General features: G+C 37.0%; 1 protein-coding gene across 4 annotated transcripts; it reads right to left on the bottom strand.

Moving 5' to 3' along the window:
• Positions 1–702: 702 nt before the first annotated feature.
• On the bottom strand, positions 703–27,239 carry LOC115429943 (aryl hydrocarbon receptor nuclear translocator-like protein 2). 4 transcript variants are annotated; one of them, XM_030149777.1, is made up of 18 exons: positions 27,064–27,237; positions 26,687–26,979; positions 14,296–14,401; positions 13,889–13,927; positions 13,767–13,808; positions 13,429–13,586; positions 11,847–11,929; positions 11,661–11,753; positions 9,106–9,244; positions 8,873–9,022; positions 5,366–5,600; positions 4,788–4,894; positions 4,032–4,182; positions 3,864–3,919; positions 3,667–3,778; positions 3,248–3,338; positions 2,888–2,981; positions 703–1,485 (listed from the first exon to the last, which is right to left on the bottom strand). In XM_030149777.1, exons 2-18 carry the CDS (start codon positions 26,724–26,726, stop codon positions 1,322–1,324), a joined length of 1,860 nt encoding a protein of 619 aa, XP_030005637.1. In that variant the 5' UTR covers positions 26,727–26,979; positions 27,064–27,237; the 3' UTR covers positions 703–1,321. The 4 variants fall into 4 exon arrangements, with proteins under 4 accessions (XP_030005637.1, XP_030005638.1, XP_030005639.1 ...); XM_030149778.1 differs by having other exon boundaries at positions 3,667–3,775; positions 26,687–27,239; XM_030149779.1 differs by having other exon boundaries at positions 8,873–9,016; positions 26,687–27,239.
• Positions 27,240–27,930: the final 691 nt, after the last annotated feature.

Raw genomic sequence — 27,930 nt, 5'->3', positions numbered from 1 at the left:
TTTTAGAGACCACTGTGGTGGAGGGTGATGCAAGGAGCATTTACTTACTCACTAAATATGACATACTGATGTTACAGAAGCGAATGTATCTGAGGTGTGAGGACTTTTACTGAGGTCAACAGATCTCTGTTCAGTTCACTTATGTATTATGGTGACGTTCAATGATGTCGTCTTAGTATAATGGTATTGTGAGCTGAACAGCCGGCTCAGTAAAAGGGTTATGAAAGCTGCAGGACTAGCACAGTCTTTTTTGCAACAGTAATTTCTGAACTGGAGACATGTTAAACGTCTGCTCAGTTTTCTTTACACATTACAGGTTAAGTGATTTGTGCGGCTGTTGTGTACCTGGACCAGTAACAGAAGCTTTTCCATAGTTTGCATATTCAACACTGCAAAAATCTAAATCTTATCATATAGATAATTGTTCCATTGGCAGATTTTTTTGCTTAATTCAATATTTTTTTGCATAATTCAAGCAAAAAAAAAAAAAAAATCTGCCAATGGAACCCGTTAAAATTATCTTGGAAAGATTTCTTGAAATAAGATTTTCAAGATCTATTGTCTAAAAATAAGTGCTTTATATCTCATTGAAAAGTTACTTTTTAGGTGATTATGTCTTATTTTATTTTAAGTGTGATGAGATATTTTGACTAGAAATGAGAAAAATACACCGGGTAAGATTTAAATTTTTTCCACTGAACATGTGGAATTTGTGAAAGGACTGAGATTTTGAGCTTTCATTCTCACTTACTTTCAATAATCTGACAAGATGTTACTCAGCAGAATACTTGTGTGTTTGGAGAGGATTTGTAAAAAATAATAAAAAAGGAAACAAGCATACCATGTTATGAAAAACATCTAATCATCACTGGGTCCCTAAAAGCTTTCACATACTGTGTTGAATATTTTTTTCCTGTTTCTTTAGCAGCGCTGCACGTGGCAGGAGTCCAACTCTCCTCCAGAGGTTGGGGTGGCAGGGTTGCAGGGTGAAAAGAGTGATCATTCAGTTTTGGAAAATCTGGATTTCATTCCCCTTGAGGATGTGTCACTGAGTAAGACACTGACGCACCAAAGGGTCCATGAACACATTAACCTCACTTTAGGCAAGAGCTGCAGGGTCCAACAGGACAATCACAGTCATAGAATTTCCTATTATTTGCTATGTTTTAGACTTTCTTCAAGTCTGACACGTTGTGGCCTTTGGTATAAGTCCAGTGGGTTCAGTTGTGCAAGGCCAAATCAGACGGTCACAGAATGACCAACTGAACATCTGAGTTCACGGCGAATGAGAAAGAAATGGCACAAGAGCTAGTGAGAGGAGCTAAAAGTCTGTGTGGCTCCACTGCAGGTCCTCCAACGCCCCCACCTGACTCATAGTTACATCTGTCTCTAGGAGGCTCATGAGGACCGCCATGGCTGCCTCATCACTGCTGAAGCTGCTCAGACCTGGAACCACGTTGTCCATGTCCACCTGGGATGGCTCTCCTTAGACACAAACAAACACAGTAGTTGAATATGGTGATAATCAGACTCCTTAAGATGCTCCCAGAATGTTGTCAACAGTCATCTGAGAGGCACTGTGTTTAATTAGTTGTGAATTAATCGATTTTGGCAATTTGTACTGACTAAAATCTGCTCCTGATATAATTAAACAAGATGATTAGAGACTGCAGACCCTCACCCCCTCTAAGCCATAGTGACCACATTGAACAGTTCGACTACATTGTAAAATAAAATTTAAAAAAATGTATATATTTCATAAATCAGTTCCTCAACCCTTAAAATGTTTTCTCACAAACTGGATTAATGTTTCTGTCTGTACTTGTTTTGAACTCCCTTGGGATGGAGTGGATATAATTTCTGTGTCAGTACTGTTGGTGCCTTCATTTTGGAGAAAATGGTGCAAGTGTTTCTTAGTGGTAACGAAACTGAATTCAGATCCCTTTCCAGATCTGAACCATCTTTGAGGAGGTGAAATAATACAGGGTTCGTACACATTTTTCAAGGTCAAATTCAAGCAATTTTCAAGCACATTAAAGGGTAATTTTCACATTTTTCCAGCACAGCACCTTATCACTGGGGTAAAATACATATCTACAGGAATACATATACTCAGGATTACTTTTGTCAATTTTTATCACAATGATGTAAATTGTATTATGCTATAAACGTCTAAAATTTTGATTCATAATTGCAAAAAGTTTAGAAATTAAAAGGGAAGCCACTTGGCACCCTTCAGGCACACTCACACCAAGACAAAGATTAAGATAAAAATGTACCTGGAGTCGACCTGAGAACACCTGCTAATTTTCTTTTTTTAACATGAAGTTTTATTTTTCAAAATGTATCACCTCTCTGTGAATAGCTTTGGCTTGGCATCTAACCTGACAGAGTTAATATAAAAACTAAATAAATAAATCACATCACAGAGTTATAATTGCAAGCACTTTCAACCACTTCAACTAAAATTCAAGCACTTTTCAGACTTTGAAAACACAACAATGAAATTCAAGTATTTTCGAGGATTTCAAGCACCTGCACGAACCCTGGAAATACCTTTTGCACAAGTTTCCAGTTGAAATGTGTTGTAGATATTGAAATACAGGTGTGGAAACAGAAACCTGATACGTTTATTTTTATGAATCTGTCAAAATAAACTGACATTCATCATGACAAACATTGATCCAAACTACATATGTCATCTCTGGGTTGGATCATACAGAGACATGCAGAATAGTAATAGAACCGAATTTTACGAAAAACTGGAATTTAGGTTTTTAACATAGGGCAACAATAAAATGACTGTTTTCAGTTTCAATGATAATATTTTTAATTGTCTAAAAATGTGCTGCTTAGTCAGACATTGACTGGATGAAGCTGACAGTACCTGTTCTCTCAGATGATGCACCAGCAGCCCCCCCTGCCGTGCTAGACTCAGACTGGGACTGTGAACTACCTGCTGCCTCCTCTCTACTGGACGCCTGGAACGATTCATGTCAAATTAGACCACTGTATAATTTTCTCCATTCAGCTCCAGAAAAAGCTACCGCCTTCAATTGTACATGTATGTTGTCAAACAGTCAAAGTAACTTTAAGGCACTAAAAAACTAACATTAGTAGGAACCTGAAAATGATGCACCATTAGAATATTCAAGTAAAAGTACAGCCATGGCTACAAACATTTAACAGCTAACAAATGCAAACAAATAGGTGTCAGGTGATCTGTCAGAGAGAAGCAATCACTCACACTCCTGCTGGTTTGTGGGGAAACCACAGGGCCTTTGTCCTGGGGTAGGCCAAATGGACTGGAAGCTCCGCTTGATGGGGAGGAGTTCACTCTGTTTAAAAACCACAACAAACAAGACAAGTGAGGGTGAATTCAGGCTACATTTCATACAGTTTAGGTCTGAAAATTCTTCTAGGGTTCCCATGTGATGTAACCAAGAATGTATCCCTGTGTACCAGTATTAAAGCCACATTCCCCTTTACATTTGATCAAAAAAACAAAATGAAATATAAAGAAAATGAAATCTTTCTTTAATCTTTTACATCCTGGTTAGATGCAATCTGCATTATGTTGCCTTGTACTTGTGGCATGCAATGACAACAAAGTTGACAATCTCGTCTAATCTAAAATATCTTAGAGCATTAGTACACACACTGTACCTGTATGAGTCAATGAGCTCATTTGCGATTTGGGTCCCTATGCTGCCTGCGTAGATCATTGTGCCCACACCACTGGAAATGCCGGAAATTATGGGCATCTGTTTACTGTCTTCTTTAAAAAATGAAGGAGAATGAAGACATTACAAAACATGCTTCAACCAAAACACCTATGTGTGCATGCATGTACAGTTTCTTACCCTGAAGTGCTTTTGAGCTGCCTGCCTCCTCTTCCTCTTTTGTGTGACCAGGCCCCCTGTTGGTGCAAAGGGATATTTATTTTCGGATAATCCACATAAACTGTTTAAAAAAAAAAAAAGATTTATGGTATTCTATGATGAGAAAATGACTATCAATGAGTCACTTACGAGACAAGCCTGTTTAAAGACACTATAAACTCAATTTCTTTGGTCCATGGATTTGTGAAGCTAAACCACTGACTTTGGAGTGAAACATAGTAGCCATATTTCGTCTTGAATTTGTAGCACTCTGTGTCAACCTTCTCTTTGCTTTGAAGAACTGCAAAGAAATTGAAACAAAATCACAGAGAATATAATATAGATAAAGAATAATAAATAAAGTGATTTGCAACGTAATACAGCCTTGTCTGCACAGACAATACACACATGCACAAAATTGTTGGTAGCCTTCCGTTGAAGAAAGAAAAACCCACTATGGTCACTAAAATAACTTGAAACTGTCAAAAGTAATAATAAATAAAAACTGAAAATCAACAAATGAAAATCAGACATTGCTTTTGAATTGTGGTTCAACAGAATCATTTCAAAAAACAAATGAATGAAACTGCCCAAAACAAAAAAATCATGGTAGCTTTAACTTAATATTTTGTTGTGCAACTTTTTGAGGCAGTCACTCTTCTCAGTGAGACTTCTGCACCTTTTTCTCTTTTTTAAAAAATATTTCATTAGATTTTCACACATACAAAAACACAGTACAATAAACATACTGTACTTGGTTAGATTTTACTGACATTGATAGATTAGATTAAGGAACAAAAATTAAGATAAAAATGTGGAGAGCTGGGTTTTTTGGGTAACAGAACATTACCAATAATTTGTTCCATGTTTCTAAGTTTGCAGGCTGTCTTGGCTGTTCTCTCTCACCTTGCCTGTGCTTGTCTGCGAGGTGCATCAGGTCATTTTGGTGGAAGTACTCATAACATGAGGTGCCAAGAACTTCCTGTGGCAAATATCCGATGATCGTCGTAGCTCTGGGGGAAGAAAAAAAACAGGATAGAGCTGGATTAGGATAATTTTGGCATTATGTGTCTGTGCATCCTTAACCATGTTTCAGGACTGTGCCCATTACACACTGCAAATAGCCTCTCCACATGTAACACCCACATATGATTATAAGAATAAATAGATCTGACAAAAAGTTTCACTATACTTGTGGTGTGAAATTACTTCCCAAAAGAAATGAGAAGAGATTTTCATGTGATGCCATCAAGACGCACAGCTCCTTCTGAGAAACAATGGCAAAGACAGACAGGATTATCCCCACTGACAGTGAAATGTCAAAGTCATAATGTACTCTCGTCAGAGGCCTCCTCAGCACAATGCGACACGCCTCTGCCTTTGTTTCCTCAGTGGAACTGGGATTTTAGAACAAATCCAGGCTTCAGTCCAGAAACATAAATGTAACATGTGGCGATAGAGGAATTTAGAATCAGGAAACTCACTGTTGGTCTACAAAAGTGAACTTGCCGTCGATCGAACAGCGGGTGGTGAATTCAGTGGGCTTGACGGTGATGTCTTTGGATGGCTGGTGGGATGCAGCGGGGTGGATGCGGCACACCATCACCAGGCAGGTCAGGTTCGAGGGCTCCTTCTCAGCGTCACCTTCCGAGTCCAGCTGGCTGCTCAGCCAACTCCGCATGTATCCAGTGCAGTGGAGAGTACAGTATCTGTAAGTATCTGTTTGCAGAAAAACAAGAACATGTTAATGACGGATCTGAATCACCATCTCTGTCTGCTTTACTCTTGCTACTTCTGCCAAGGAGATTATGTGATCACTCCCACCATCTGTCTGAGATCAGGACTGCTCAAAAACCACTGGCTAGTTTTTATCTGGATGCCTTTATAATGTGTCTGTTCATTAAAACAGTTTCAAAATAAACTGTGAATATATTCCACCTTTATTATTACGGTCTAGTTTTGAATTGTCACCACAGAAAATATATTTCAGAAAATGGGTCCAAAAGTACAATTAGTCTGGTAAAATGTATGGAAAGACATGGATCAGGAACAGCATTAGTAATTTAGTAAGTAAGTAAGTAAGTAAAGCTTTATTTATGTAGCACTTTTTAAAACAACACGTTACAAAGTGCTTCACATAAAGGAGAGCTAGATAAGAACAAATAAATCAAATCAAATTAAATTTTATTTATATAGTGCCAAAAGTGTTCTCATGACACTTTACATATACAGTTGGTCAAAACCAGACTCTAAGCCAATTTACAGAAACCCAACAGAATCCTCCAGGAGCAAACACTTGTGACTGGTGACAGTGGCGAGGAAAAACTTCCCTTTAGCAGCAGAAACCTCGAGCAGACCCAGACTCTTGAAGGAAGGCCGTCTGCCTTGACCAGTTGGGGTTAAAGAGAGATTTAGAAATAAATAGCATCAAAAATTTGAGGATGAGTATATTTCTATTAAAATGGTCCAAGGGTTTTTGTGTTTTTTTGTGGTTGAATGTATTTATGAGCAGAGGAATTCTTCAATGTTTCTTATAAATATCTATGTTTAGACGCAATTCATTTAAAAAACACAACTAAAAAATTGTATTTATGGTGATTTAATTTTTTAAAAAAAAGAAAAAGAACAAACACTAAATTCTGTGGAAAATACTGACTTATTTCAGCAGCATCGATGACGTGATGATGGTTTATGATGATATTAATTGTTTCTGTTTTATCTGCATGACAGGACATTTAATGCATCTGTCTTACAAATAAATCCATTGTAGCTATTGTATTCTAATGCATGTTTGATTTTGTTCAGTTTCTTTGTGATGTCCACACTTAGAGATTGACACTAGAAGGTTTTATTACAGTAATAACATTATAAACAACAAAATGTCTGAATATTCTGCATATGTTCCTGACCTGAGACTTTTTAACATCCCACTTAAAGGAACAGAACAGTCCCACATCTGGAAATGACACAAACTAAGAGTACTAATACATCTAGCAGTTGCTTTATGACTGTTATCTGCATGTCTTGTTTGGTTTCATTAGGGTGCATCCTGTACATTTCAGAATAGCTCTGGAAGTGGATTTAGTATATTGGCTTCATATTGCAATATATTCCAAAATCAGATATGGAAAAAAATGCCCCAAATGAAGTTATTCTACCCTGGTGCACTTTCAAACTTTGTACAAACAGATAAACATAAACATGAATCTATGTTACACCACATAATTTCAAAATTCTGTGTCTTTCTATATGATTTACTTTAATTTTTTCTTTTAATTAGTTTTCTCCAACTTCATATATCTACAAATCTAAATGCTTAAATTAAACTCATATAACACTGTGATTTGTTAAGTGTTAGAATCTAGAATTACAAAAATAAAATAAGACTGATTAAAATATGCCAAGATTATCATTGTACCATTAAATCATCTGAAAATGTTTGTCATGATGAAACCAGCAAAAAACATCATTAAATCCCACAACCCCACCCCACCCCACCCCCCCAATATTTCCAGTGCAGTTTCTGATGTTTACCACTGGGTGATGCCCTTCCTCTTCTTTCCTTCGCTACAGTTGGGTTCGTATTAAGTGCATGGTAGTATTCTGAGCACAAGGGGTTTTGGACAATCCTCCTACTTTGAGGTTATGAAACGCTGTAACACTGACCTACTTCCTGTGTGGAAATATGCGTTTTAAATTGTTTCATCTGTTTGGAAGAAACTCTGAATTCTTTCCACCAAGACTCACTGTGCAAAGGTGTGACAGTATGTATTCAATAAAGTGCTTTTTTTAATTTCAGCTATACACACTTGTAGTTTATTTCCATCACTGTGGTGGTTATCATTTCTGTGATGAAGAAAAAAGAAATTTCTGTGTTCTGAGGTCAGATTTTAGCACTGAGATAAATAGGTTAAAGCTCACCTAATTACATTCAACCCCAGTAATCATTTGCCAACAAGTGGAGTGTGCTCCACCTGTTCTCCCTCATATCCACATCAGATAATGTCTTTACTCCTCCCTCTCAGGACAGGGGTGTATTTTCCACTGTTTTTGTTTGCTGTCTACTTTGAACACTGAGTTCATTGCCTGGAAACAGATTTAATATCCTAATAATCCACTGGTATACAACCTCCAACCTCCTCCTTTCAATGGTTTGAGTCAAAGTGCCCCTAGGACTGAGTACAATTGCGTAAACAAAGATGAATAGATGGAGTTTTTCAGTAAATATCTCACAGTCAGGAAGCTCTTCACAACTGAATCATCTCTACTGCACTGAAGACCGGAATATAAAGTGATCCAATAGCCCTGACCCATGGACACAGAGGATTTGAGAGGTCAGTTTGTTTTCTGTTTTTTGGAAGGCTGGCCTCTTACAGCTCCCTAACAAATGCCCTAAAAGACATAAACAATGCAGAGAATGTCAGTTCAAATGTAGAAAAATAGTCCAAAGCACTCTCATTTCAAAAGTAAAAATCCTCTATTTATTTATAGGGACATAGCCAATGTGTTTCCACTCCACTGTCGTTTTTGTTGTCATTCAAGCCAGCTCTGTTCTTGATGAGAACCTGATTTCATTTATACATAGCTACGTCATTACTTCAGGCACTTCCCTCAACTCAATAAATTAAAGCTTTATGGGATGTGTTCATTTCCATCCATATGTCATCCATCTTTTATTCCAAATACAAGAAACATTTGGAAGTGCGTCCTTCAGCCTGAGCTGGAGAACAGGCATAGAGTAACAGAGACACGATATGTATTTATCTGTGGCAGTATCTTTTACTAGTTTTCTTTTTCCCTCTTCTAGTCTATCTGAATATAGGAGTCTGTAAAGAAAAACAGATCCTTCTCTTGAGCAAAATAAAGAAAAGCCACATCAAACCTGAGTTGGATCCACAACCAAGCCTCTGGGCCATTAAAGCTACTGTTTCAATAAGTATGCTGCACAGAAATGTTTTATAAACATGCGGTGCATTTCAGCCTGAACCCACCTTTCCTTTTGGACATACTGGGCAATGGCGGCTTTTCGTCCTGTTTCACAGCCACACGACTGTGCTTCATACGGCAAAAGAAGGATCGTCGAGCTCCAGTGGACAAGTGGGACGCCTTAACAGGAACATCAGACTGTGGCTGAACTGCAACTGCGCATCAAAAAGGAGCAAGATGTAAGCACAAAACATTGCATTTTTTTGACACAGGATTACTTGATAGATCACTCTCAAACCTGACATGGCGACAGATGTACTTGCACCATCTATGAAGCGCTGGCGAGGGGACAACTCCGTCGACGAGAGCTGTTCCTTCACTTTGTTGATGTCTTTGGGGTGGATGAAATCAAATAAGCTCTGCCCTGTCAGTTCCAACTGTGAACCCACAAAATACACATCCATTTACTATTCTTTTTCTAATCCGTATTTTACTCCATTTCCATTTTTAGAAGTTCAAGCACGTCCCTGAGGTGCCTCCACTACAGTTACTGTTGTTGTATTGTTTATTTTGTTCTGTCCTGATAAGAACTTTAAATCAGTGTTTAGCACTGTTGCTACAATGTACGTGTTGGAATTGGTACTGATCACTCTGAATAGAGCCGTAACAAGATCTGAAATAGCAAATATAGGGCTGTGGTTTACTTTAATCCTCTAAATAACACAGACAGCCCTGCAGGCATGGAGTAAGATTTCTCTGAATGCTTTTTTCTCCTGTGGCCCTCTAATCTCTACTGGCTACAGTCCTCTCAAAGCTGGAAAATGTGGCCAAGAATGTAAAGCACGTGTGTTGTCATTCTGGCTGCATGCCCTGCAAACTGACTTTTAAATACTGTGGTGAAACTGTGAGACTTTATGCCTTGCAGAAAAATTATTACAGGATTTAGGTTTGATTCTTTTTTTATTAAATCTTTCTTTAAGAATCACTTGAATAGTACAGTATAAATACATTCATACCAGATGTACTGTAAGTTGCAAGTTTTAGGACTTGGGTCATACTTGTCCCAAGTCCACTGATGAGATATTTGACTAAGCACTGACCCTTCACTAAGCCCCTCCCTAAAACGGCTACTGTCTATGATAGCAACCGTAACCAGGCAAGGGATGAACTGAATGAACTGAAGGCCATAGCAATGCGTGAAAGGAGCTCATAGATCTCATACATATAAATGTTTATATATGTAGTCTCCATATGTGTGCCAGTGATTAATGTCAGCTATCTATCAACTAGGAATGTAACACCACCGTTTTCATCCCTACTTAGTCATAATTAACAGACCATTAGACAAAAGTCAGTACAGGTCAGTTCGCTCAAGGACACACTGACATTATACACAAATACAGTCTGCAAGTCCAATGCCACCTAGATTTTAAATTTAAATGGCTATTTTTCTTTTCTCAATGAGGTTCATTACACATTGAGGGCACAGAGACAAAAAACACACATGCATACATTCATGTCATGTGTATTTTAGTTTCAGGATGTCTGAGAATTTGTGATTAAATTTTTCAATCACTGTATAACAATGTGGCAACTGAATGCTAATCAGATACACATCAGATATTGTAAGTAAATAATATCTAATTTCTCTGATAATACTAATGCAAAATATCAGATTTGTAGACAAAAAGGACTGTCTGGAGCCTTTTTCATTATCTGGTCTTAATGAATATCAACAAAAAAAACTTCAGTTGCTCTAAGTCAGAAGCTAACTTTAGCTAGCATAGTATTTGCACACAGCAAACACAGAAAAGCATGTCTGAAACAGTTTTAGTGGTGTTTCTTGTAAGTATTGAAGAATTTTTATTCAGCCACAAAGGATACACAACCACTTAACCGACCGTTAGAATGATCGACTTATGAATAAAGATGTTCAACTGTCTTTGTTTGCTAACAACTGTATGCTAAACAACCTAATGTCATTTAGCATCAACCTTTTTAGTTTTTGTTGACACAATATAGTGAACGTAACTTGTCTAGTCCTTTCTGTGAATTTCTTGCTTGCTGTTAGAAAAAATGTTGTCACACACATTTCCACTTGTTTCAACTGAATATCTCTCTGATACCATTGAATTGCAAATAGAGTTAACACTAGATGCTGATTGCCAATGCTTAACAGCCATAGCAACGGTAACTAAGGGGGCGGCGCTCATCCTGATGAGGATCTCTAAAAAGTCATCATTTAACAAATTCAGAGAAACACATTAGTTTTCATGTATTTTCCATGCAATCCAAAAGGGTCTTGAAAAATTATGTAGCTACGAGAAGCTGGAAAATTAGAAATTCAACTCAAAGGAAACACGTTATCCTTCAATTTATCACAGACACTCAGACTTAATACATTTGGAGATGAGTGATTTTCATTGGACATGATTAAAAATTATTAGATAAATGTAGTCAAGTAAAAGTACAATATTTTACCTTAAGTTGCAGTAGAATATAAAGCAGCAGAAAACTCTAGTATAATTAGCACTAATAATAATAATATAATTTGTATGACAGTAAAAATAGTAGCATTCCACCATTGTCAGGAATGTAAATGTTTTAAGGGTATTACTCAGTTTATGTTAGAGTTCATGTAATACTTGTTTGTGTGAAGAAACACACAGAAACAATGATTTCTGTGTTTGCTTTGAAGCCATTAACATGTAGTAGGTCCATTAGGTTTTTGACTCCTGCTGTTATTCTGACTTTCTTAAAACTTCCATACAATATTTCACATTTTTGTTATCTCAAATTATGTCCACAACAGCAACTTATGTGAGACTGTGTGCACTGTGTTCCACAACGTACCCGGCTAAAGTTGAGGACTTTGGAGACAGACTCTGAGATGAAGAGGATCTTTGCTCTGTCACAGGTGACCACCAACAGGAAACCCTCGGCAGCCTGTCGGACAAACCCAAAATGAGACGGATTAATTATCTGACAGGTGGATGAGGAGGCGGGGCATTAAATGGGATTGTAAAAGCAGACATCTACCCTGAGTAGAAGGTGTCTGAGATCATCATGAGGCAAGATGGAAGGCTTATAGGCGGTGTCGGTGAAGGCGCTGCTCGTCCCAGCTGAAAACACAAGACATACAAGATTTATTGGCTGAGCAATACAACCATTCGCTGTCATTTTTAAAACATCAGACAGGACTCAACATTAATGTAGTTTCTGTAGTAGAAATCTACTTACTGAAAGAAAATTTTACTTATCCATACACAAACTGGTTTATTTATAATTAATTGTTTTTGGTTTGGTTTATTACCTCTGCCAAGGAAAAGCAGAGGTAATGTTTTCATCAGGGTTTGTCTGTTTGTTTGTCTGTCTTTTAGCAAGATAACTCAAAAAGTTACGGAAGGATTTTGATGAAATGTTGATACTGGCACAAGGAACAAATGATTAAATTTTGGTGGTGATTTGGGGGGGGGGGGGCTGATCTGCACTTGCCTAGTGCTTTTCTAGTTTATTAACACTCTAGCAGCAAAACTATTGGTTGAATTCATAGCAAATTTGGTTTATAGATTGCCAGTGACCAAGAATAGATCTCATTACATTTTAGGAAAAGTAGGTCAAAGTTTCCATTTTTAATGAATTTTTAAAATCTTCTCATTTACTTATAATGAGCAAAATATGTGCGAGGGGCGGGGTTTGTTGTGCCTGGCACCACTTGTTATTAGTGTATCTCTGTTAGAGGGGTACATCTTTGGAATAATCTGGATCAAAACTTAAAAGTGTCTTCTTCAATTTGTGCATTTAAAAGAATGTATAAATCCAGTAAAATAACCAAATATAGAACTTCATCTAAATAAGTAAACATCTAGTTACAGTATAGAAGAATGCATAAAATAAGATATTATTTTGTATTGCCTATTTGTGATTAATTAACTAACACAGACTGTCATGATTAGGAGATATTATCACATTTATTAATAATTGTATTTGTAATAAATAATTAAAGTGCATATAAATATTATAGTTTATATTAAAACAGGTTGATTATGCAAATCTGATTGTGTGTGAGGTGATTATAAAAGTGTATGTGAATGGTTTGCATAGATATTTTGTTATTGTAAAAATGTTGGGGGAAAAAAATGTTAAAGCAAAGGAAGCCGAATCAGTTTAATTATTAGTTTGAAAAAAGGGAGTGGGAGTAAGTTATACTTCTTCCTACTCCTTTTCAAGCACAGAAAATTTAGTTTGTCTGTGTTGGATTATTCTTTGTTGATGATTGTTCTTTGTTGATGATTTTATGTGCTCGAAATAAAACTGAACTAACGAACTAACTGACATTGGAGATGAGATGTGGTCACCATTTATGGTAGTCTAGTGACGTTTTTCAGAAAATTGCCTTTGAAAAATAACCCTTTTTATTTGTCTTGCTCTCTGTACTTGTGGAAAACTGAGCCGTTGGAGTTTCACCCACATCCTCAATTAAAAAACTCCATAAAAAAACGATGTCTTTAATTCTTTTTTTTACTACTTGCCCAGTTTAGTGAGTGACTTTATAGATTTACTAACCTCAATATGGCAAGCAGCCAGTCCTGGGTGTGGGGTCTTTTTTTTTTTACTTTACCTTTCAGGGCTTTCAGATGTTGCACAGCCTTCCGCAGCACAGTGAGTTTGTCAAGTTTTCGAGCCATAGGCTGACATGCAGGGATCATTGCAGACAGTTCATCAATGAGGTTGTTCATTTTATCCCTCCGCCGCTTTTCAATCTGGCGGTGAGGCTCCCTGTAGGAGCAATCAGACAGCATAAATGATACCTTCTGTTTCTAAAATAATTAGAAAAGTTCAAAATGCAGTTATTTTAAGCAGCTCAAAGTCTTTATAACACTAAAATAGCTGCTTGGTTCATTCTAACGAAGACTAGGACACAGATGGTATAATTACTGGGTATAAAAATAGAATCACCTAAAGCACTTCATTTTCACCTGCTGGTCTTCCCCTTCAGATCTGCAAATTAAAGAGGAATGAGGAACATTTTCTATTTATACATTTTTGTTAGTATGAATCAAGCCAAGACATCAGCCTACCTGCTGAGCTCATCATCCATTTGGATGTCAAAGGTCTCCCTGCAAGAAGAATTAATATACAGATTATTTAAGAGTAAAATCACACGGATACAGAAACAAATACAGATGACCTTTATTGATGCCCTCAGAGCAAATTCAGTAAAATCATACTAAAACTAGAAAAGCACTTGGAGAGTGCAGACCTCCGCCAAGGCAGATCAGTGCACCCCCCCCGATCACCACCAAAATTTAATCATTTGTTCCTTGTGCCAGTATCAACATTTCCTGAAATTTTCATCCAAATCCATCCATAACTTTTTAAGTTATCTTTCACACAGAGAGACAGACAAATCAACGCCAGCAAAAACATAACCTCCTTGGCGAAGGTAACAACTGTTTCTTTTCAAACAGCATCACACTCCTCTTACCGGATATTTGACCTCGTCTCCACATCTCCCTTTCGTTTCCTTGGCAGCTCGACAGCTGCTGCAGAGGAGCCTGCATGGCTTGTACTTTCTTCCTCTGCAGCCGGATCTGATACATGAAAAACATCAGGGTGAACCTTAACAGCGATGTGAGAGACTGCAGATACCTATAGTACATCAACCTCCATATCTGAAAGAAGGGACATTAAGTGCAACATCAATAATTCAGCATGAACGAATGTGACTTGTTCTGTCGTTAGAGTTTGAGGTGTATACACAGCACTGAATGAAAACAAATTATCTGGAGAAATGAAACCAATAAGATTCTGGTTCTTGCCAAGCATTAATATAAATCTCTTGTGTAATGGAAAATCTTCTGTGTCAACAAGGAAACATGTCATAGACATGTTAGTCAGTCAGACCACACCTGGATTCAATAGCACAAAACAAACAGTAGAAAACTGTGGCAACAACTAATAAATCAGCACAGCTTCAGGCTGTACAGAACATGTTGGCATGATTATAAGTTTGTCTGGCAACACCCATGTATCAAACACGTGTTGAAACCCCAAGCAACCCATTAGCATGTCTAGGCAGCTACAGAACATGGACATGGATATTTTCAGGGTAATGTAGGAAGTGGAACTCCTGCATATTAGATTACATTTACATGTAATTATCATGTTCTGGGGACAAATGTGTTTGAGGTGCTTTATGAGCAGGTGGAGAATTGCCTTTTGCACTCTTTCTTTCATGTCTGTGGTATTTTGTGGGCCACATTCAGGGGGTAAAAATGAGTTTAACCCATAAAGACCCAGTACTAATTTTGTGGCAGTTCCTGAATGAATTTTTCTATCTGTTTAACTGTTCTTAAGTAATTTATCACTGTTTATTACAACATTATCTTCTATATTTTGCATTTTTCACTGTAAATCACTTATTTTCCTATATTTCTTTTCCTATACTTAATTTAGGTGCTCATGAAAACTCAGAGTAAATTCAAAGATATATTAAAACAGAGAAAAATTAAGAAAAAGTGACTTTTTCAGTCAAATCTATCATTAACTGAACACAAACCCAGTGTGTCCATTCACTGTAAATGATCCAACTCCATGGGTTTTACTGGTGAATCAATGTTGTAGAAGATGACAGTGTTTCCATGTTCACTGCAGAGCCTCTGAACATCCAAATGGGTCATATCTGAAGAGCATGAAAAGGTGGCAAACTGTATTTTACCATAATTATTTACATGTATTGATAGGATTAGTGAATCAATAGGTATTAAATATTTTAAATCAGTAAATGGTTTTGGTTGCTGGTGGATGTTTGGGTGTTAATGGGTTAAAAAAAAGAAAGAGTTCAATATCATGATAAGCTGAAAGGCTGAAGTCAATGTGAATTTCGGTCTTTGTGATTTTTCAGGTCCTCTAAAGGTTTTCTTTTATTCGCATCACTTGTAAAACCTGCAGTTTTTATAGCAACACGGCTGAAAAGAATATCCGGAATAATTCTTGTTTTCCTTTTGTGAACCACACTAAATGTACTAGCAACAAAGGGTGGATATTATTTTAAAAAATCATCGAACTGTAGAAAAACGCATGAGCTATTTTAGAAAGCGGCTGTGACCTATTCATACAAAAACATTTCAGACACTGACAGCATTTCATCATCTAGTTTCTATTTAGTGTGTCCCCCCTCCCCCTCTCTTCCTCTTCCTCCCTCTGCTCACGTGCACATAAAATGTTCAGACCGGCACTGCAGTCATCCGTTTCTATGTGAACATGTGCAGAGGCCAAAGGTTACCAGTGAATGGCGCTAAATCTACAGCTATGCTCAAAGTTTGTAAGTACATCAGGCACGTGAAAGTAAATGGGGTTTCAGCTATCGTCTTACCTAATGCTTATATAATGCTGTAACACTGACCTACTTCCCTGTCAGAGCTCCCATATTTTAAATTGTGAGGACCTTTTGGGTAAAGAAAAAATGTTGATAAAAGTGAGGAAGAGCTTTTCAATGTGACTGTGACTGACCCATATTCTCCTGCTGCTGCTCAGCTGGAATCAAACACAAGGATGGAAAATAGTTATGGAAACTTTAAAAATTAGCCTCTGCTTTTGTTATAGGAATTTTCTATGTCACTCAGTTAACAAGGGGAGTTTCCCAGCTTTCCATTTTCCAGTTATGGACTGAAATATATTAATGACACTTTATAAATCTTATACAACTAAAATAGAAATGAATCTCTCAACTTCACCCGAAAAAAACCAAGTGTCATGTTTGTACTCCGGTCACTGTGCCAGTAAACTTATAAATAATATTGACATGATTTGGAATAGGAGCTTTAGTGGGTCACCACTGACGCAAAACGTGATATGCAGAGAGTGGGCAGTTGCCAACTCTCCTTCTTCCCACCGCTATCCTCCTCCTCTGTTGCCGCCGCTGACGTCACCCCACTTTTTTTTCTGCCCTGTTTCCATATAAGTCAGGCGATATTTCCAAGGCACCTGTGTAAACTGTAGCCACAGACTGGAAAAACGTGCCATCTAGGAAGCAAGCCCACGCATATAGATAGTTGCTTTCTGAACCGAAAAGCTGCCGTGACATGCCAGCAGATCAGAGGGCTGCAGGACAGATGACATACCATATTACTGAAATGCAGAAACGCTGACTACACTGTACGCACGATTAAGCACCACATGACCCGTATCTTTCTCTTTAATGTTCCCACCTGACTAGCTTCAAGGTATTTCATAGTGGGAAAATAGAAAGAAAAACAGACCTGCATGTATCAATATGTAATATCTAAATTTAATATAAAAAATAATAAATATGTGAGGCGAAAATAGCACACTTACAAGGACAACTCATTTCAATGGTGCACTGAAGCTAAAAAAAAAAAAAAACCACTAAAAGCACAGAAGGGGTTGCTTTTCCCCTGTTTCCACCACATAACTGAGTAATAAAACAAAAAAAAAACTGAGCAAGGTGATAAAAATTACACCAACAATCTGAACCTGTCCATGTAAAGACTGCATAAAAATGGGTTTCAGAGCCCACTTTTACTACCATTGAACTGAATGCATAAACACTCTGTCTTAACCAAACAGAGGATGTTTCAAAAGGCTCTGTTAAATATTCATGAATGCATTATAGCTTAGCATTCAGCGAGAAAAGGTCACGTACTTAATCTATCCTCCAGTCCTCCTGCAGAGAGTGTGTGTCTTTACATTTTTAAGTGTATTTGGGTAAAACACGAGTATTTTATTTATTTATTAATTTTTTGTATGTGCACTGAGTATGTTGTGCTCAAAAACACAAATACACAGAAGAACTGCCCCTGGTAATAAATTATACTTTTTAAAAAATGCTCATATTGTTATCTCAACCCTCTAGAGCACAGCTGTCAAACATGCGGCCCGGGGCTAAATCCGGCCCGCCAAAGGGTCCAATCCAGCTCGTGGGATGCAAAAATTACACTGAAGATATTAACAACCAATGGTGTCTAAATCATTTTAATTCAAGTTCCACGTACATACACTTCAATTACATTTCAAGTGGGTCAGACCAGTAAAATATTTTCACAATAACCAATAAATAATGACAACCCCAAATTCTCTCTTTGTGTTTTTTGTTGTAAAAAAGTAAAATTACATGAAAATGTTTACATTACCAAACTATACTTTTACAAAAAATGTGAATAACCTGAACAAATATGAACAAACGGAAATGTCTTAAGAAACGTAAATACAATTTTACCAATATTCTGCCTGTTACTAAATGTTTTGTGCGATTGTAATGCACATGAGTAAATGATAAACTGATAAACCAAGGCATAATATTGTTAAAATTGCACTTGTTTTTCTTAAGACATTTCAAGTTGTTCATGTTATTCAGATTTTTAAGGAAACGTTGTAAATGTAAACCTTATCATAATATAATTTTACTTTTTTCATTGTTATTATTTCACTGGTCTGGCCCACTTGAGATCAAATTGGGCTGAATGTGGCCCCTGAACTAAAATGAGTTTGACACCCCTGCTCTGGAGTATTAACCCATAAAGACCCAGTGCTACTTTTGTGGCAGTTTCAAACTATTTTTTTCTCTATATTTAGCTTTTCTTAAGTGATTTAACACCATTAATTATAATATTATCCTCTGTATTTTGCGTTGTTTTTGTTTTGTTTTGTTTTGTTTTTCTTCAGTGAACATCAGGTACTTTCCTATATTTAATTTACTTACCATGTGAATGTTCATAAAAGCTCAGATTAAAGGTGATGGTTATTATGTCAAAAACCGAGAAAACTGAAGAAAAAGTGACTTTTTCAGCAAAATACATCATTAACTGAACATAAAAACAAGTGTGTCCATCCACTGTCATTGATCCAACTCAATGCTGTAGAAGATGATGGTGTTTCCACTTTGACTACGGAGCCTCTGAACGTCCAAATGGGTCATAACTGCTGACCATGAAAAGATGACAAACTGTATTTTACACCAGTTATTTACATGTATTGATAGGATACTGATTCAGAATTTTTTGAACATATTAGATCAGTAGATGGTTTTGGTCTTGGATGGCTGTTTGGGTGTTTATGAGTTAAAAAAATGAAAGAGTTCAATATCATGATAAGCTGAAGGGCTGAAGTCAATGTGAATTTCGGTCTGTGTTTGTGATTTTTCAGGTCTTCTAAAGGTTTTCTTTTTTTTTTAATCACTTGTAAAACCTGCAGTTTTTGTAGCAACACAGCTGAAAAAAATATGCGGAATAATTCCTGTTTTCCTTTTGTGAACCACACTAAATGTATTAGAAACAATGGGTGGATATTATTTTAAAAATCATCTAACTGTGGAAAAATGAGATGAGCTATTTAAGAAGCCGACTGTGACCTATTCATACAAAAACATTTCAGACACTGGGTTAATCTGGAGTCATTTTGGAACAGCTTTTACTATTTGTATAATGATGAACGTTTTTTTTTTTAAAGCTGTAAACAACCAGCATGAAATTTGCTCAACATTGCCAGGAAAAAAAACCCACTTTGACTGAATTTTATAGAGAAGGTATTTTTCACGTTCACAGGTTGAATTAAACACATGCATAAACACCAAAGTAATATTTACACACCGACATGGTAAGCTGATACATAGGTCAGTGATTTCTCCCTTAGTGAGACAGAAAAGGGCTGTGACTGTATGTCCACAACAGGACGCCATTCATTGATCAGTACTCAAAGGTAGAGACCATGTCGACTTTCCAGACATTGTAAGTAGGACAGACATATACAGTTACAAGTGTAAAACCTTATCATCCTTATCCTCAAAGTACAAAACAAATATCATTTATCAGTAGTCTCAAACAGCCTCTGAGATTGCCTATCTCAAAGGTTAAATTCAAGCAGCTATTTGCACTAAAGCCTCACAATTCCAGTCCACAAGAGCCCTCCTTTATTCAACACAAATGGTGTTTCAAGGCCACATATTCAAGATCCATCAACAGCATCCAGTTTTCAACCCATTAGTGGCCCTTGTTCACAGCATTGATGTGTACCTACAGATAAAAATAGCCTAGATGTTTGCAAAATCACTCACTGTATCGCGTCTATGTGGAATTTTTCCCCAGATTGTTCACTTAATTCTGCAGCTTCCTGTCAGCTCTGAGTGTGATAACATTTTACCTGATTAATAGCATGACTAGAAACAGCAGTAATTCACTAATAAATGCAGTTCAAATGGACAAAGGGCTTATTTCAGCAGTTGCATATTGTTTTGAGATCTGGTGTTAATGCCTGCGTTTAATGAGATAATGCTAAAAACAAGTGGTGCCAAGGACAACAAACCCCGCCTCTCACATGTATTGTAGCTTATTTTGGCATCGATCCAGCTGATGTCAACATGTCTATGCATGTGCTGATGTCAGCATATTAATTGCCTCTATATGTGTGCCAAGTTTGAAGTAAATTGAAATAAAATTGATGTTTTTATTAACATTTTCAATTTTTGGTCATTATAAGTAAATGGGAGAGGAAAAATGGAAGAAAAAAGACTTTTAAAAATTCACAAAAAAATTTGAACTTTGACCTACTTTTCCCAAAATGTAACCACATTTATTCTGGGTCACTGGGAATCTATAAACCCAATTTGGTAAGAATTCAACCAATAGTTTTGCTGCTACAGACATGTGAAATTTTGCCCATTATAAGTAAATGGGAAAAATATATTTTTTAATTCATATAAAATTGAAACTTTGACCTACTGTTCCCAAAATTTGATATCTATTTTGGGTTACTAGCAATCTATAAACTCAGTTTGGTATGAATTTAACCAAAAGTTTTGCTGCTACAGACATTTGAAATTTTGCCCATTATAAGTAAATGGGGAAAAAAGATTTTAAAAATTCATAAAAAAAAATTTGAACTGTTCCCAAAATGTAATCAGATCTATTCTGGGTCATTGGCAATCTATGAACCCAATTTGATATGAATTGAAGCAATGGGTTTGCTGCTAGAATGTTAACAAACAAACAAACAAGCTGAATCAAAAACAATAAATGCAGCACAAACTGACAATGCACTTACTTCGGTAGCTGCATGTTGTCTTGAGACCTGGTGTTAATGCCTGTATTTAATGAGATTATACTAAAAATAAATTAAAAATACCCATGTATAATGAGCTTCATGACTTATTGTGAGTCCTGGTTGTGGTAACAATACTGCTGGTGACAGCTGCAGCCGTAACAAGTAACAGCAGTTAAAGCAGTACTGGTGGTGTTACTGAATGATACAGTATGTTCTGACATTGGTTACGCTGAGAGTTCATAATGTGGAATGTGTGGAAACCCTGCTGTGCCTGCTTGTTTTGAGGAACAGAATGACGGGTGTTGTAATTTGGACGGGTGCATAAAGACGAGCCTTAAATCCAGCGGTTACAGTACAGTATGTTCTAGTTATTTATGGTTGACAGCCCTTCTGTTTCTGAGATTCAGACCAGTATGTACATGTGTAGAAGACTCCACAGTGTAGGCGCTTCTATACAAGTATGTAAAAATATGTGTACTTTCATTGAAATTATCAAATTGCACTAAAATCAGTCTCCAGAAAGCAAATACCAGCACATGTACAATTAAAATCAAAGTAGTAGGCCACTGGTTTATAAAGTTTTTTTTTTTTTTTTTTTTAGCTCAAGACCTAAAAAAAATCTGTTTCGACTCTAAATTTCTAGAAAGTATGAGCCATAAATTACCTTGATATCTACACTTTTACGACTGGCCCAAAAAAAAAAACCCTAACCCTAACGATAGAACAAAAAAATAAACAAGTGACAGACACGTTAACTCACAATTCAAATGTAAATCTGAACAAACAGACTTTTCACTGACAAAATATTGCTTTTTTATGTCACTGTTCTTCTAATTAGGAAAATAATTGAGATTTAAACATTACATTATTATTATCATTATTATAGTATTTTAATGTGTGTTTATTTATGTTCTTATACCGTGAACTATGCACCATAATTTCGTTGCCCAGAACTGTGTAGTTACAATAAAATCTATTCTGATTCTAACACTTGTCAACCGAATTAAAAACTGCTCAACGTCCTATTTTGGGTCCTAACACGCAATTTTGGAAAGGCAGTTTTAGGCAGTAACCTCAAACACACAATAATCCAGGTGTTTTTGAACATGGCTACACAATAATACACCATGTATCCATCACTATAATTCAATTCAGTGCATGCCAAGTATAATTGGATTTCCTCTCCAGTCAGAAGATATTATAACCTTATTACTTTATTTTGAAGTCTTTTATGATACAGAACTCAAAGTCCTATTCACACTGGACTCATATAACCTGTGGACCTCTGGTTATTCGTAAAAATCACAAAGGTCGTCTGTGATCTTAACCCAGTGCAATTCAGTCATGTCTGTAATTTATAAAATAAAAATTAGACTGTGAGTTCCTGCTATATTTCCACAAACAAAGAGATCCTGTGATGATACTAGTACAAATCGATATCTCTGGGATTTGACTGGATATGCAACATTTTTAAACATTTTTTATTTCTTCTACATATTTATTCAGCTAATTTACAGGTCGAAGATAATGGCTGCTGCACTCGTGATGATAAATTAAACTTTTACATATTTTTTTTTTTGCTTGAAATTCAGTAGGTTTTTTTATGACATTCACTGAAATCAAACTTACGTCTTACATCTCCAAATATGATCATATGGATGACCTGCATTAAAGCTACAGTAAATTACATTTTCTGTCTTTCAGCAGTTCTCTGTAAGGGCTGAACATTGATATCACAAAAGGGGAATAATGTCACTAAATTCAAGGGAAAAAAACCCAGACTGAAACACAGACGTCAGGGATTAATTTTTGACTCACTGGTGGTCCGCAAGTTATACGAGCCCTGTGAGAATATGGTTCTGCAGAGACATTTTTCTACTTGGCATATAAACCAGGGAAATATTTCATTAATTAAGGGAAAAGCTGAGGTCTTGGACTGGAAATTGCCCAAGACCACTGACTTCTAGCATTTGGAGGAAGTGCCCTATATGCAGAATATGCTCTGGTACTTCAACTACATCATTCAAGTAGTTAAACCTCTTTTGACATTTTCTTTCCTACAAATTAGTGAAACTACATTTTCTATACATTTTGGCCAATACAAAAGAAGTGGCAAAAATGCATTTTTTTTAAACTTATGTATTATTTCCAAGCTGTTTTGATAAGCCCTGGCCTTTTCTGTCATCCTGTCAGGCAGCAGCAGCACCAGTCCCTTGACCTTTATGGAGAACATGTGCAAAAGGGCAGATGTGTGCTTATGCAAAACCATCAGGAAGCCTGGGGAAGAAACACCATGGCCCTAATATAGAACATTTGGACTTAAAATACTTGACATTTTTCAGTTAATTCAACTGGCATCTATTGTCGATGTGTGACATTGTGTTTCACTATATACCAAGTATACGTTATTATTAAAAATGATCTGCCACAAAGATTAAATGTGTTGAATCTCACATACTTAAAGTGTCAATTAGCTGATAATTTTAGTGTATAAGATGAGGTGTATAAGTATTATTACATAAATATATGTATTGCTTTATGTACATTTAAACAATATATTTATAAATCTTCTAGTAGCTCCTATAAAGTCAATGTCTTGTGAATGTGTTAAGTCAAGACTGTTTTGAAGTAGATCTGGTAGCTCTGAGACAAACATTTCTTTTGAGTAAAACCCATTCTCTCATTAATTCTCAGAATTTCCCATTTTGACCCAAGACTACCTCAGAAACTACAACCAGCATTTTTGACTTCATTTTTCTATCATGGCTCAAACTTGGTAAAGTTTCGCCACTTTTATTCTGAAGGGTTTTTCTATAGAGACCGGTGTTATCATTCATACATTACCACTCTTCCAAAGCATGATGCACATAACTGACTGAGATTTTACATTCTAGGTTTTTATATTTATTGCTTTTTTTAATCTCTCTCTAACTATTTGTTTATGAGTTCATTCTGTTCTGTACTCTTTTATATCTTATCTTATCGTATCTTACACTAGTAAGGACTCAACACATTTCTGTTAGCAGTTGATTTTATTCCACTTATAATTTTACTCTAAGATTTTATTCATATATTTTTACTGTTCATCATCATCAATTGCTTAATTCTTTTTTTTTTTTTATTAGTGATAGTTAACAAGACAATGTGGACAGAAGAACAGCAACAACACAAAGGGAAACTCAAACAAATAAACAAACAAACAAACAAACCAAAAACAACAACAATGACAGAGTATTGACAAACAACAATGACAACGTCATATTACCATGAAAAAGATCATAAATGTATATAGCAACTAAACAATATAGCTTGATTAGGGGCGATAGGGAAAAGGGGAAGAGGGGGTGTGAATGAAAGTGAGAAAGAGAGAGGGGGGAGTGAGGGGGAAAATAATAATTGTTGTAATAATACAAAAATATATAATAATAATTAAAACCAGTAATCTAATTTGCTAGTATTATTGTGGCGGCGGTAGCGGCGGAGGCAGTCACAATACAACGAGTTAAATAGTTTAATATCTGTAATAATGTATTTGTATCAGTTACTATCTGTTTTGAGTTTATATGAATCAACTTAAATTAACATGGCTATGGGGGATGGGTGGAGCCCAGCACACATCAATAAAGGGAATGCACACACATCACTTCCCCCCTGGGCCACGCCCCTCTAAGTCAGACTGAGTGGCAAAAACAAACCGGCTCAACATGGCGGAGTATAGCAGTAACTACAGCGAGACCGGGAAAAAATGTGGAATATAACATGAAATTAAAGACAATTGGACTGGACATGGATCCATACAAGCTACCAAACAATAAGTGGTCTACGAACATTGATATGTGGCCGGAAATCACGTATCCTGACATTTATATGAACCTGATTTCAACGCCGGGAAAATACACAATGCAAAGGCTGAAGGCATACAAAAGATAAAGAGTTGTTGACATCCTCGTCATTGTTAATTAGAGGATTACAGCTGGTGAGTGCTTTCAATTCAAGATATTATTGTTTTTGAGGTTTTCTGTCAGTGCAGATGTATTTTCTTGGCAGTGATTGCCAAGGTAAAGGCCCAGCAGTAGTGCTCACAGTTCACTACTGATTTACGGTAATTTAACCCTTAGTATTGACCCAAGTGAGTGGATGATCTACTGGTACTGTGGAGATTTAAGTACAGTTAACATCAAATACATGATACAACACAGCTACAACAGCTTTGTGCTCGAGTACCCCCTTATTTGGAAAACTAGGTTAGCCTCAGTTTAAGCTAGTTTACAAATTATGTAGAGCACAAGGTTCAGAATCACACAAATGAAGACAAAAACGCTTCAATTCTGAAACATAGAACTAAACGACAGATGCTAACATTAAGAGCTTTACTAAGAAGTAACGTTAGCCAAAACGATATGTAATTTAAGGTATGATTTTACACAAGAATACAGCATAAATTAACGTTACCTGACACGAAATGTCAACCACAAATCCAGGTTTCGTTGCCTGGATTCCAGTTATTTCTATGAATTGCAGCGATCCATCGGCTTCTTCTGTCTTTGGCTTTAGGTCGCCGCTAAAACGATAGCTCCGAGTGCTTTTTAAACCTATTTGTGCAATCAATGACACAACAGCTCTTCCCCATTTTTTAGATTGTTCGAAAGTTTTCGCAGTATTCCAGCTAAAGCTGCTACTCCTCTCCCTCTTTCTGCCACTCAGTGGGCGGAACCGCGGTGACTTCCGCTAGCGGTGACGTCACATGCATACCCTCTATAGCTTAATGCTTGTTATTTTTATTTCTTCTGTTGCACTTTGTGATTTATTTATTTAATTAAAGGTGCTTCAGAAATGAATTGTATTATTAGCTGAAGTAGTTGGAATAGTTTTGATTAACAAATTTCTGTCTCTACTCATTTGCCATTAATTTCTTCCACTTCAGTTCTTTTTGTGTGTGTGTGTGTGTGTGTGTGTGTGTGTGTGTGTGTGTGTGAAACAGCTTGTTTTCTACTCAGTTTCTCCAGAGTTGATGTTCTCCACAGACCCGCAGCACCTCTTGCTCTGGTTTCAAACCGGCAGGGAGCTCCTACCTCCCTCTGCTGCACACTGAGGGTAGTACTGCTCCACTGATCTACTGACCCACTTTCCAAAGAAGCTGAACCACGGAGAATACACCGAGGGGGGCTCGTGAACCCGCGTGACAGAAGAAATAAGCCCCTCGAGAGGAATTTAGTGAAGGCTATCTAGACAGGTAAAGGGCATGAGATGGAGATTTGACAAAGTTTTTTTTTTTTTTAACTAAACCGAAAATAAGTTGAGTTTTTAAGGTTTCGGAAACTGTGGTCACGTGGTTCTATGATGCTCGCCCAAAACGGAACAAAACGTCCGCACGCCCCATCGGTCACGCGCACGTACACCGAATACTGATGAATGGAGGCTTCCGACAGTGCGTGTCCGTTCACAGGTTTGTAGAGTTTCGGCATTTAGGCACAGTGTAGACATGCAGCAGGTGGCATCACCGATGCGTTTACGTGTCACTTCTATAGAACATTATATAGTTAATGTACTTTCCGATGATTGGAAGCGACAGTAAACGCTGCTGCCTCATACAAGTCTCTCCTCATCTGAATGTAAAAGTTAATAAATCACTCTTAACGCTGGGTTAACCCAAACTCCTGCTATGTGTCAGTATTATCATCCATTAAGAAGTTTCTGACAACTTTTAATCCCCACCCCCAATTTGGTTTCATCCATCCAAAAGTGCAAGAAACAAATACCCAGACAGTTTAAGCCGACACTTGAACATATCAGGTTGAATCCGTTTCCCCGGTTCTTACCTCCCGTGCCCGCCGTGTCCTCGGACCCACCGGCCGACATGCCTGCGATCTGGAGCCGGTGTGACCGCTGAAGTTCACGGAGAGCCTCGCATGTGGATCCACCGGCTGTAGTAGTAATGCAGAGAGATGGGGAGAGGAGGGAGCAGTGGAGAGCCGCGGTGTTGTATAATTGACTTCATTTTTTTTCTTCTCCCTCCTCCTCCTCCTGTAGTTTTTTTTTTTTTTTTTTTTTTACAAAAGGGGTGGGGTGAGGGTCAGAGTCGCGAGGGATGGGTGAGAACACAACAACCATCCTGTAGGGAACAAGGAAAATGGGAAGATCTCGGATTTGTCTCCTCCTTCATCTCCTTTTTTGGTTCATTCATGCCTGTGTTTACCTCGTAGAGTACTAGGCTGGACCGGCGTTACTAGGTCATCCTCAGTCCATTCATTTCACCACATCGGACTCATGAATCAGCAATCCCACATCTGAAATAGGACCCTGAAGGCAGCACGGGTCCGTAAAACTACATTCATAGCGTCAAACTCTTAATTGATGCCTTTAACAGAAAAATCAATTTACTTCATGTCTGTTGTAAAATACATCCAAACTCTTTATATTGTCTAATCAGATGTATTTTAATAACTATTCGCTTTACTTTTATATCATTAAGAAGAAAAATTTCCACTCTAAGCGGCGTTCACCATCAGCTGGTCACGAGACCGATACTTAGTGTAATTGTGTAGAAGTCAGTGGTGTGACTCAAAACGTGCGAGTTGCGTCAGATAACGGTTAGAGTTCTTTTCTTCTAGGAATATTTGGTCGTGTCTGCTCATCCTTGACAGAACCGGTTTGTTTTCTCTGGAGCAATGCACGTTTTGATGACCTGAAAATGTGCGCGCGTCATCGATCTGACTTTGCTACTCTCTCGCTTTTCTCAAAATTGATCCGTGAGAGGACAGAGCTCTCACTCTGTCTGTGGTGCACCATCACGCTTCCTGAAATGCAGCGTGAGTGGAAGTGGAAAATCAATACTATACAATAGTGATGGTAGATGAATATAGTTTCCTATCTGAAAAATAGTTTGTTTGTTTGTTTTTTTTGTTTGTTTGTTTTTTAGAAAACTAAAAAACAAAAAAGCAACAATGAACGTCCTCTTCAGTGCTTGTAAAATAGGAGATTGTTTGGCTTTATTGTTTTATTTATTTAGTTTATTTATTTATTTGCACATAATAAAACAGAAAAAAAACAAACAAACAAAAAA

This window comes from Sphaeramia orbicularis, chromosome 12 (assembly GCF_902148855.1).
Source record: "Sphaeramia orbicularis chromosome 12, fSphaOr1.1, whole genome shotgun sequence".
Lineage (NCBI taxonomy): Eukaryota > Metazoa > Chordata > Actinopteri > Kurtiformes > Apogonidae > Sphaeramia > Sphaeramia orbicularis.
This window is presented reverse-complemented; position numbering and strand designations above follow the sequence as displayed.

What these genes read in the sequence shown, in the direction of transcription:
- LOC115429943 (XM_030149776.1), bottom strand. Translation starts at nt 26,726, where the DNA reads ATGTCGGCCGGTGGGTCCGAGGACACGGCGGGCACGGGAG. An exon ending in CGCAGACAAGCACAGGCAAG is followed by an intron (nt 4,183 to 4,787) that starts GTGAGAGAGAAC and finishes ATTTCTTTGCAG; the next exon opens with TTCTTCAAAGCAAAGAGAAG. An exon ending in TCTTTAAACAGGCTTGTCTC is followed by an intron (nt 3,920 to 4,031) that starts GTAAGTGACTCA and finishes TTGCACCAACAG; the next exon opens with GGGGCCTGGTCACACAAAAG.